This window comes from Rhinatrema bivittatum, chromosome 4 (genome assembly GCF_901001135.1).
Source record: "Rhinatrema bivittatum chromosome 4, aRhiBiv1.1, whole genome shotgun sequence".
NCBI classification, from domain to species: Eukaryota; Metazoa; Chordata; class Amphibia; order Gymnophiona; family Rhinatrematidae; genus Rhinatrema; species Rhinatrema bivittatum.
The window spans coordinates 351,715,529-351,727,746 of NC_042618.1; the positions used below are offsets into that span (position 1 = coordinate 351,715,529).

At 42.6% G+C, this 12,218-nt stretch overlaps 1 protein-coding gene across 3 annotated transcripts in view; it reads left to right on the top strand.

The window, feature by feature from the left end:
- STXBP4 (syntaxin binding protein 4) overlaps positions 1–12,218 on the top strand; it is a 324,772-nt gene that overhangs the window by 288,913 nt on the left and 23,641 nt on the right. For all 3 annotated transcript variants that reach the window (XM_029600671.1, XM_029600672.1, XM_029600673.1), the window contains one exon: positions 2,715–2,772. In XM_029600671.1, the coding sequence (XP_029456531.1) occupies positions 2,715–2,772 (58 nt within the window). The remainder of the gene's footprint in view (positions 1–2,714; positions 2,773–12,218) is intronic.

A 12,218-nucleotide genomic window follows, 5' to 3' on the forward strand; every position in this document is an offset into this window, starting at 1 on the left:
TACAAGGCTCAGGCTCCTGCCTGCCACGATGCAAGGCCACGATGCAAGGCCAAGACAGACTGAAGCTGAAGTCCTTTTATAGGGCTGCAGACCGGCGACTCCCTGGGAGGAGTTTGGCAGGCCCACACCTAGCTGGCCCTATAACTACGGAAAAGAGTACCTTGCAAGACTGGAAGATTGGGCAGCAGTAGAAGTAGAAGGGTGGCGAGAGAGCGGCTTCAGCAGCCCCGCCGACGAAGGTGAATACGTGCACGCCTGTAGGTCCAATATGGGCGCTCAAGGCAGCGAAGGCGCATGCGCACACGCCGTGACCTCCGGGCTGCTGAAGCCGCTCTCTGTCGACGCCCTTCTACTGCCACTGCTGGGGACTTGCATGGCCATGGCCAGGGCAGGTGAGCGGGGACTGGGGGAAAGTTTGGGACTGTGAAATTTTGTCTCTCTCTGCTGGGGCTTGGATTGGGTTGGTTTGGTTTGGGACTGGGCGGCTAAGTTCGAGAAGCATTTTTTTTCTGTGGATTGGGTTGGTTTGGGACTGGGCGGCTAAATTGTGTCTCTCTCTGCTGGGGCTTGGATTGGGTTGGTTTGGGACTGTGAAATTTCGTCTCTCTCTGCTGGGGCTTGGCTTGGATTGGATTGGGTTGGTTTGGTTTGGGACTGTGAAATTTCGTCTCTCTTGGCCGTCCGAAGGAGGGTGCTTTGTTGCGCTCCCTGCCTCCGATCGCCGGCTGCTGGGGCTTGCTGGTGCCGGGCGCTCAAGGCAGCGGGGTCTGTAGGAGAACCATCCACTTCCTGGTACCTGTCATTTCAAACGACAGGTACCAGCGCACCCAGGATACTGTATAGTCGCTGTATAGTGCCTATACAGTAAAATGGATTGCGCTTCATGGACGCGCGTTGGACGCGGCTTGCATTTGCATGCCATTTAAATACAGTATCGAGCGGTAGGTGATCCGAACTGTGCGTGCGGCAAACGCAGGTGCGCCGGGCACTAACGCACCTCTTTCTACCGCACCTTACTGTATCGGCCCGTATGTTACTATGTTAGCTTGCACAGAACTATGAGATGAGCCCAGGTATTTTAGCAGATGTCTGTGGCAATTCAAGCAGTGGGTTAAGCATTTATACTGTCGAGAAACAGTGATTGCTATTTTGTCCACTTGAATATGTAGAAATAGGAGCCAACAAACAAGTTGTTGATTATACCTTTTGAGAACCGTGCTCCCTTCATAAGGTCAGAGATGAAACAGTGCAGTTATACCTGGTTTAAACATTATAGGGTGAGCTAAGCCTTAGGTTGTTTCCATATATCATTAGAGCTTAGTAAATGGAGAAAGGGCATGGGAGGGGGCGGATGCGACCAGTTGACAGAGGTGATGGTGACTTTAAAAGGTTACAGTTCAAATGTCATATACCTGATAATGGGTGAGAAAACCACTGTCCATATTTGGAACATCTGACAAATCGTAGAGTTGCAAAAACTGAGATTCTTGCAGTCCATCACCATTACTGTCAGATCCTTGTTTGTGTCCCATCTCGTTCCCCTCTCACTTTATAAGCATCTCTCTCTCTCTCTCTTTTCTTGCCATTTACTTTCCACTATGTTCTTACAACCATATATGGAGCTTTAAATATAATTGTTGGATAATTTACATCTTCTGCAATTGTAACAAAATTTGATTTAAAAAAAAACTGTCTCACATATATTTAGAATGCAGCTCTATACATCAGTGATTCCCTAACCCTTCCTTAGGGACTCCCACCGTTCAGGTTTTTAGGATATCCACAATGAATATGCATGAGAAATATTTGCATATAGTGGAGGCAGTACATGTAAATATATCTCATGCATATTTATTGTTGATATCTGGTTGGGGGTCCATGAGGACAGATTTGGGAACCACTGACATACATTATACTCTAGTATAGAAATCACAGGTTTGGGGGATGTACTGAGAGGAATAGGAGCAGGTATAAAATATTTTTTCTTTGATGTCCCCCAGGCTTTCTGGTAGCAAAGTTGAATCTTCTTCATCTCTTTTCACATTAGGATGAGAGAGACCTTGTAGATTCATACCATGCACCTGTGATTTTTAATGGTCCTATATAATTTCTATAAAGATTGAGAGCAGGTAATAAATATTTGGTGTCAATGAAGGAATACAACAGCATTTTACATGTTACCTAGAACAACATATAAAAGGACCAGTTAGATGTGTTTTGTATTTGAAGATAACCTATATTTTACAATGCCAGTCTATATACTATGCAGGCCCATATCCAATCCCTTTAACACAATTCCGTCACTATCCAGGAGCAGGTGTTACTTGAAAAATTGGTTATATTTGAGACCAAACATGCCAGTTTCTACAGTGCATTCTGTTTCTAATACCCAAAGGATAAAAAGTTCTGCTTCCATTTTAACACTTACATTCTCACTCTCCTTCTTTGCCACCTGCTTGGTTATTTTGGGTACAGTTCATTTTAATTTTGCAGTTAGCAAGCAACCCTGTTCTTAAGAAAGATACATTTTTCCATCGTTAATTTTCTGTTTATTGAATCATGCAGATATGCTAAGAGACAGTTTGTTTTAAACTTTTGTGAGTCAACATGATGAACGCCAGTATCGTACAAATAATTATCATTAAAACAGTGCTCTGCCTTTAAACTTTCTACCAATGTTTCTGAATACTTTCATTCTTTTTTCTTCTCTGTAGGCCTACCTTATGGTTGGGAGGAAGCTTACACAGCAGATGGAATCAAGTACTTTATCAAGTAAGTGCTGGCATCAAAGCCACCTAAGCAGTTTCTGTCACATCTGGAAGGGAATAAGCAGAGATTTGAATAATCAGCAAACAGCATATTCAGAACCTCCCAGTAGTAACATAAAAATTAATTGGGGGAAATGAACGACCATTGATGTAGTTTATATTCTGTGATGTCATTGAAACTTGTTTTCAGAGACCATCTGAAAACAAAATTTCTAGGTAACAGTTCAGTAACATAAAGGAATTCTTGAGTTATGCCAGTGGATTAGTATAGTGGAAACCATTAGCTTGCACACTCTTTCTCTCTTCCATTTTAAACCAATTTTTGTTTTCCCGGTATGAAATGAAATGGCTTTTAAAGTTTGCACTATCTTCTTTTCTTAGATATGCTGTTCAAAATTGTCACCAAGTACTGTGTTGCCTATTTATCCAGATTATGCCTAGCTGTGTTTCATTTAACAACTCATTTTCATTGTGTAGTGAATAAAGTGGCCAAAATGTAATTTTTTGATCAAGGAACAAAACACTGCTTATGCAGTACACTTTTTACAGAGTGATGATTAACGTGAGAAGGACGCCTTTAGGAAATATGCATTGCACTTTATGAAGGATTCCCATAAAGATAACCATAACCTTGAACTACAAACACAAATAAAAGCAGTTAAAGAATGATCAGGAAAGGTGCCTACACGCATAGAATCACTTTAACAAATAATTTTAATTTTCAAAAACATATACGTGCGCAAGAGGGCTTTTGGAAAATTGCCCCAGGGACGACCATAAAAGTACATGCAGACGTTAGTTCGCAAATATTGCAAAGAAGTGTTCCCAGGGGTAGAGTAGGGAGCGAGGAAATCATTTACGTGCATACATTTGAATTTTGAAAATATGCACGTAAATATTCAAGTGAAGATTTACACCTGCTCCCTAGCAGGTAAAACTGTGTGCACGCATGCCATGCAAAGGTATGTACAGACCTGCTAATTTTCAGAGCAGATTTATGAGTGTAAGTCTGCTTTGAAAATTCAGGCTGAAATCCACGTGTACTTTGAAGTACATGCGGACTGCAGCCCAAAGCATTCTTTTCCAAAATTGGGCTTCAAAGAATAATATAAGCAATGCCATGTAATTTAATTGCAAATCATTTTTCTTTGTAGAGTAAGCCGTAGAAACTGGTTAATGGTTCGACAGTGATATTTTGGAATGGAAAGTTACAGTTCTCAGTCAGTTGCAGCTCTCAGAGCATTGAAGATTTTTATGGATAGATCATACAGAACTATAGTCACTAGAGAAGTCTACTCACATCAACTTGCCAGACATTTTAAGGAGAGGCTGTGATAAAAACTTTGAAAGACAGTGTCTTGGCTTCAAGAACATAATAGCATAGTAATAGAGTAAATGATGGCAGATAAAACCTAAAATGGCCAAAGATTCATTTTCTTTGGGTAGATGTTCATAATGGGGGTAATTTTCAAATGGATTTACATGCGTAAAAATAGCAGACATCACAGCAATTTTCAGAAACCCATAAATGCACTTAAAATTTATTTGCATGCGTAAAACCTATTGACAATTCAGTAGCATAGGCACTTAAAGGAGAATTTTAAAAACTTGATGCATGCATTAAATAGCAGATGTGCGAATATGTTGGGTTTGCGTGCGCCAAGCAGATTTGAAAAGCCGCCGAGATGCGCACATCCTGAAAGTTTACAAAAAGGGGCAGGGTGTGGTCTGGGCGGGGCATTTTGGGTCGTGAACTTGAGATGTGCACGTAAATACCTACGTGATCTGGCACACACCAAGAGCCCCTGCCACATAACTTTACTTCTGCTATGGATGACGTGTTAGTTAAAAATAAAGATAAGTAAAGCAGATCTGCAGGGTTTTAAGGGTCGGGGCTAACTGGGGCTTAGTGAAAGCTATTAAATGAGGGTGGTTTGGAGGACCTATTTCTTAACTGGATGAACTGGTAAACCTGGGATTAGCATCGGCGCCCCCCTTTTACAATCCCCCAATTTACACTGCAGAAGTGACATTTGCATACCATGCAAACGCCCACTTAAAATTTGGTGCATATGTGTGCGCGGCCAGGCTATTTATCTGGCTAAGTGGTAGCAGCTGAATATCTGGGTCCATTCAACAGTCGGCACTTAGCTGGATAAGTACTTAACAAATTTATTAATAGAGATACTGGTTGGCAATAAATGCCATTTTAATAGAATAATGTCCAGGATAGAAGTTTTGTCTTTTTTAATGAGTTAGCTGAGGGAAGGCTTGGTTGAATAACCATGTTTTTACTTTTTCCAGAAAGCGAGGTAGCTTGCTTCCAGGCAGATGAGTAGTAGAACCTTATTCCAGGTCTTGGGTGCAAAGCAACTGAAGCCCTCAGTCTTCTGCTGTTTTGTTTCGTGGAAGTCAAGGGTGAAGAGGAAAGAAGGGCCTTATGAGAAGATCAGACCTCTCTAGCTGGGGTGTAGGAGGCCAACAGACAGGAAAGATACTCCAGGGCCTGTTTTTTACATATTAAAGATGAAACCATCATTTTGTGCAGCTTACCCCTCCTTGGAGGCTTGATGCAATCATACCATTGCTGTTTAGGGTTGTAGCTTTATAGAATAGATAGGGAAGCAATAAGAGCAGATGTTAGAAAGATTGGAATGAAAAGCTAACTTGTTTGACAATGGCTGTTTCAGGCTTCTGACTCTAATTAATACAGATGTTAAGATACTGTTAAAAATTATCTCTAAGAGTCTGGAGTATTCCTTCCTTTCAGGCAAGTAGGCAGGTATCCAATCACTTAAGAAGAACTTCATACTTTTCTCAATAGATACTGGCAGGATGGAGTGGGAATTCCTGTCCATTATACGGAGTAGGTTGAACTTCAGTCTTGGATTCCTTAGTTGGATGAGAGCATTATAGAATGTGTTCTGCATGAGAAATATGCTTCATATTGCCCTTTTACCCCTGGATCAAGAGAATGTAGTAGGGTTATCTCCATCCCCTCCTTTAAGCCAAATTTTTGGAACCCTTAGCCAGGTTCCTGGAAGGCAATCCAGACATTTCAGGGATCAAAGCTGCTGGTTACCTAGAGAATTGTATTTGTGGTAGGACCCCCACCAGATCCCACAGCAGGACGTCAAAGAGAAATGTGTTCTATGGGCTGGGTCCAGCCTGCAGGCCATAGTTTGGGGACCCCCCTGCTTTAAGAGCTTTCCCTCACATTTTGGGAAGGTCAAATCTTGATCCAGATGGGCAACCACTGGCCATGTTCTATATAAACAAGCAGGGAGGTACAAGCTGTTATACCCTCTATCTGGAGGCCCTCTACATCTAGACGAGCAGACATCACAATGCCCATCCTCATGTGACCTACCTTCTGGGAATCAAAAAGACTTTGTTGGACCACCTCAGCAGAATGTTACAACTGTACAAGTGGTCCCTGGATCAAGGAATTACAGACAACTTGTTCAGTCATTGGGGAAAGCCGGTGATTAACCTGTTCATTTCAGAAGGCAACAGCAAGGTCTAGAAGTTCTGCACCATGCATAGAAGCAGCACTTTTGTAATAGACTATAGCGTCAGTCTATTCTTTGCATACCCACCAAATCCTCTGATTAGGATTATCTGAAAGGTCCTTTGGGAAAAGGAAGATAAAACCTTGTAGCATCAGTCTGGCCACAGCAAGTATGGTGTCACGATTTTGGCTGCTACTGGGCACTTTACCAGCAGGGGCCCTCACTAATCCATGTTTGGACCTGTTCTAGCCTCTACCTTGAAGGCTACATGATGCAGCAAGGGGCAGTCCTATCATAAGTCTTTCCCAGTTATAGTTCAAGGCTCTTTGCTTTGGTCATCTTGTGAGTACCTTACCTTGCCTAGCCTTGCCTTGCCTAATGTTACTGTTTGCCTTATCTTGTATTTTCCTTGTATTTCCATTGGTTCCTGTTTGCCTGTGTCTTACCTTGCCCTGTTCTTGTGTTCCTCTCTTGTCCGTGTCTTGTCCTGTCAGAGCCTCCCTGGGGCTTTCCTACTTCCTATGGGTCTCCCAGTGGCTTTTCTTGCCTGTAGGTCTAGGTCTTCTGGTGGCCTAGACTGTCTTTATGTCTCTTGCCTTTCCCTTACTCTGGTCAGGTCTCCTGGTGTCCCTTCCTGCCTGTGTGTATCTTGTCTTATTTGTCCTGTTTCCTGTGGGTCTTCCAATGGCTCTCCTGTTCCCTGTGGGCCTCCCAGTGGCTCTCCTGTGTCCTTTCTAGATCTCCCAATGGCCTAGTCTTTTCCTGCCTTATTCCTGCCTTGTCTGAGCCTCCCAATGACTCTCCTTATCTGTTGACTTGCCTTGTCTTGTCCAGGCCTACTAGGAGCCTATCTAGCCTGTCTGTTCCCTGCCTTATCTTTTCCCTGTTTAGCCCTCCTTATGGTCTATCCTTTCCATGTGCACCCTGCCTTGTACCCCTGTTCCAGTTTTGCTCTTGTTTTCCTTGTTCTTGCCTATATGCTTTACCCTGTTCCAGCCTTGACACTCCATGCTCCTGCTCTGCCCAACCATGCCTCTCTATCCAGCCTTGTTCCCAGACTAGGTGCATGGGTTTATGCTCCCCCCACCAGTAGATGGAGGCAGAGAACAAAAGATTTGCTAATGTCATTCCATATAGAGTTATTCCATATAGAGTCCCATGCTGACCTCAGCCTGCCAGTATTCTCTGCCTCCAGCAAATGGTAGGCAAGCATCCCATGCTGTGTGCTAAGCCTGGTTTAGGCTAGGTGAAGAGTAAATTGGCATGAAAGCTGTTCCTGCGGCGACAGTCTGAGGAATGATCGTACCCCGATTAAGCATAGCCCTCGGACCAGGGGGTTTCCAGGTTCTGGGGCAGGGTTCTTCCAACATTGGCTGTGAAATCCCTCTTCACCCCTTACCCTGGCTTCCTTCTGTGGGTCCCTCCTCCTTACTTGGACTGGTGTGGTCTGCCTTCTGCCACCCCTGCGCTCTTCTCGCCCAACATTTATATTTATTTTTTTGGGATTTGACTCTGCTTCTTCTGTGGAAACCAGGATAATAAAGTTAAAAAATAAAATAAAGGAAGGTAGAGTGAATCAGCATTGGGATGGTACCTGAGGGAAAGTAGTTGCACAAGTTTTCTTCTACTGTAGCCATTTTCTGCAGCACGGTCAGCTCTGGAGAGAGCAACAAAGGCATGGCTGTGCCTCGGAAATGCGGGAGACACACCAATCACTGCTGCTTTTGTGGGGAGCACCAACTAATTTGAGGGGGAGGAGGCCTGTGTAGGGAAGAGCACGAGAGGTCTGCAATGTCCAGTGGTTGTTTGTTTGTTTTTTAGGGGGGGGGCATCGACAGGGTCTTCTGGCCAGGCTGTTTCCACCATTATGCTTTCTGCTGTGGCAGGAACAGCAGCAATCTTGGAGCTTGATTCTCTGGCCTTGCTTCCCATGTTTTTGAAGTATTCCTTGAGTCCCCCTGGGACAGCTAACTTTGGCTTCTTCAAGAGTCTTCCTCCTGCAGCTGCTATGTCGGTTACAACTGCTGCTGCTGCTGCAGGACTCTCAATCTCTACAAACTTTATGAGGCTGCTGCATCAGGCATTCTGTTTGGGTCAGAACGCAGCTCCAGATGTTTCTCACAGTCCCCTATCATGTCAGGGAGGGTATCCAGGGGGCCCAGGATGCAAAAGGGCTTGGGGCAACCAGGATGAGCACCTACAGGAGGAAAAGTCCTCCAGATAAGTGGACAAAGGAGAATAGAGGAGTGAGAGTGGGGAGGAGCTGGAAAAGAAGATGATTCAACCATAATTAATCTTTTTAGGAAAGAAGAGCTCTCTTTCTTAATTTCACAGTACTTGCAAATGTTGTACATTGGAGAAGAGAAAGGAGAAGGAGATCCACACTTCAAGGAAAACATTATTGTAGCAAGTCTGTGGAAACATTCCAGAGCCTTTCCTTCACTTATCAAAGGAACTGATCTTATTGGAGTGGAATTTGCCAGGTGCCAGTTTGAAGATTTGCAAGGTGATACTAAAGCATTATTCTCTGCTTTCAAAGGAAAGGGAAATGCTGAGAACCCCTAAAGTGGATGCACTGGTTTGTGCTGTCACAGGAAAGACCACTATCCCTGTAGAGAGGGGTGTACAGCATTTATGGATGCGCAGGATTGGAAGATTGGATTTGTACGAGCAAGCATTCAAAGCTTATGGCTTGGTGCTATGAGCTTACAGAAAGCAATATTTTGCGCATAACTCATATTTTATGCACATAAAACATGATTTGTACACATAAAGCATATTTTCTACAAGTAAAATCTGAGTTATGCACACAAAAACATTTTTCAGCACTAAAAGCTTTTTTTTTTTATGTGCAGAAAGCATATTTTGTGTACATAAAATGCTGACAACAGGGCCTGACCCCAGAACTCTAGCTTTTGCCCGTAGACTAACATTAACCCTGGAAACTTTACTCCACCTCGGACTAGGGGTTAAGGTTCCAGGGCTAAGAAACTACAAGTTAAGTCAGTGCACCTTTCTGCATTGAGAGGTAATAGCTAATGTCATCGTTAACATTGAATTCCCATGCAAGGGTGCTAACTTAAATGCACATATTTATAAGCACATTTTTTGTACATAAAACTCCTTGCTACATCAATAGTTAAGTTTGTACATAAAAAATGTGTGCACAACTGAGAGTTAAATACATGGCCCTTACTATTTCTTTTATTGTAAAGAAACCTGCCACCTCCTCATCACTTACAACTGGAAATCATCTTGTAGTTTCTGCTATGGCAGGATTGTCAGGAACCATGCTGTTTCACATCCAATAATGCATTACTAAGAAAACTCTGACTAGGACTTGTTGAATCGATATTAAATCACTTTTCAACATCAGACCGTTCAATATTACATGTGCAATATTAACGTTGCTAAAAGTAAGCCAACTTTTTCTTGAAAAAAATATCTTCAATTAGCTGTCTTCATTTGGCTTTTAATTGAAAAATAGTTGAATTAGCTCAAGTGAGTGGATACAGCAATTTCTTTTTTTAAAAGGTGATTGACTCATGAGGGTTTATGAAAGATGTGCAGATTGTACCATAGCTAAATTTGAAGCCTGAACCATTGGTGCTACTGCCCACAAGTTTCAAGTGTTTCCTTAATTCAACCATTTTTCTGAATGTGTTACCATGTGTACTTTTAAAGGGTAATTTTCAAAATCATTTCCGCAAGTAAACCCGTGTTTTAGCAGAAATCGGCTTTTTAAAAATTGCCTGCCTCATATGGAGGTACATAAGAATGTACGAAGTGGCATGCTGGATCAGACCAAAGGTCCATGAAGCCCAGCATCCTGTCTCAGACAGTGGCCACTCCCTAAAAGTAGATACAATTTCTTACTGCTCACCCTCTATGACAAGGGGTGGATCTCTCTGAGTCACCTGGTTAATAACTATTTATGGACTTCTCTTCCAGGAACTTGTCCAAACCCTTTTTAAACCCTACTGTGCTAGTTGCTTTGACCACATCCTCCAACAGTGAATTCCACAGCTTGATTGTTCAATGAATGAATGAAAAAAAATACTTTCTGCAGTTTATTAAATCTGCTACCTGTTAGCTTAAAGAAATGTCCCCTAGTCCTAGTATTATTTGAAAGGGTTAATAACTGTTCCTATTCACCTGTTCACTCTACTCATGATTTGGTAGACCTCAATCATATACCACCTTAGTTGTCTCTTTTCTAAGCCGAAGAGTCCTAATCTATTTAGCCTTCCTTCATAAGGGGGCTTTTCCAACCCCTTAACCATTTTTGTTGCCCTTCTCTGTACCTTTTCTAATTCTCCTATATTCTTTTTGAGATAGGTGACCAGAATTACACTCAGTACTTAAGGTGCTATTGATCTATACAGAGACATTTTGATCTTCATTTTATCTTCCATTCCTTTCCAAATAGTTCCTAGCATTCTGTTTGCTTTTTTGGCTATTGCAGCACACTGAGCTGAGGATTTCAATGAACTGTCCGCAGTAATTCCTAGATCGTTTTCCTGAGTGGTTACTTCTAATGTGGAACCCATCATTGTATATATAAAATTAGGGTTATTTTTCTCTATGTGCACCACTTTGCACTTGTCCCAAATTAAATTTCAGCTGTCATTTAAATGACCAGTTCTCCAGTCTCACGGGGTCTTTATGCAATTTCTCATGACCTTTCCATGTTTTAACTGAATATTTTTGTGTCATCTGCAAATTTGATCACTTCCCTCATCGCTCCTCTTTCTAGATCATTGATGAATAAGTTAAATGCATTGGACCCAGGACAGATCCTTGAGGCACTCCACTATTCACCTTTCTCCACTGGGAAAACTGACCATTAAATCCTATTCTTTGTTTCCTATCTTTTTAACCAGATAGCAATCCATACTGAGACACCTCCCATCCCATGGCTTTGTAGTTTTCTGAGGAGTCTCTTCAGTAAACATACACAAGTATGCCTGTTTACGTGCAAGCTTACCTGCACTGACCAAAGGCATTCTGTGGGCAGAGTTAGGGAAGGGTTTGCGCTTGTTACTGCACGTGGACCCTTGGCCCAAGGTGGAGTTGGCACAACCTGTGGGGAGAACACCACCGATCCCCACCGTCAGGAGGTGAGGTTGGTCAGGAAGCAGAAGCAAGCGAACACTTCACCAGGGCCAGCCCACATTCCCCGTTGGCGCGCATTCAGGCTAAGGGGCGTCCATGAAATAGGAGCTGGTGGCGTCTTCGGCCTCCATGCAGCTGCGGAGGAACCGGAGCCAACGGAGAGCGGCGGCAGTGGCTTGCCGCAGCGGCACGGGTCCCTGAGGGACTGTAGGCCGTCGGACAGTGGGTGAGAAATGGCTCCCACAGCTGGCTAGTGCCAATAGTACTAACAGTGCTTATGTGCATAAGTTTGAAAATTCTAATTTATGTACTGTGTATAAATTTTCCCCAAAAGATTTCCACGCACTAGATAGCAGGTATAAGGTATAGTTTTGATGGGATAATTTTCAAAGCAGACTTATCTGCCTATTTGCTGGCTTACTTATGCGCAGTGTTACAGTATTATCCCCTTAATAGTGAAGAAGAAGAAAGGCAACATAGAAGTTAGAAAGTGTAATCGTCAAAATAGATACAATTTAAAATCAAGTAAATGTCTTTAAATTGTAACATTTACAGAAGGGAATCCATGTTAGTTTGTAGAGCAAAAAAGACACAGAGGCTGGTGGCACTTTTTGGACTAACAAATTTATTAAGTCCAATAAATGTTTTTATTTATTAATATTTACTATTTCGGCTTTTGTCAAAAAACATTGAGGCTGGATACAAGCATAATGCAAATCTTAATAAATATATACATCAAATACATTAGCTTTAGTACACTCAATTAACAAGCATCCATTTTCTTAATTTGTGGCTGTGCCCAGGTTAGGAAAATGGACACTAG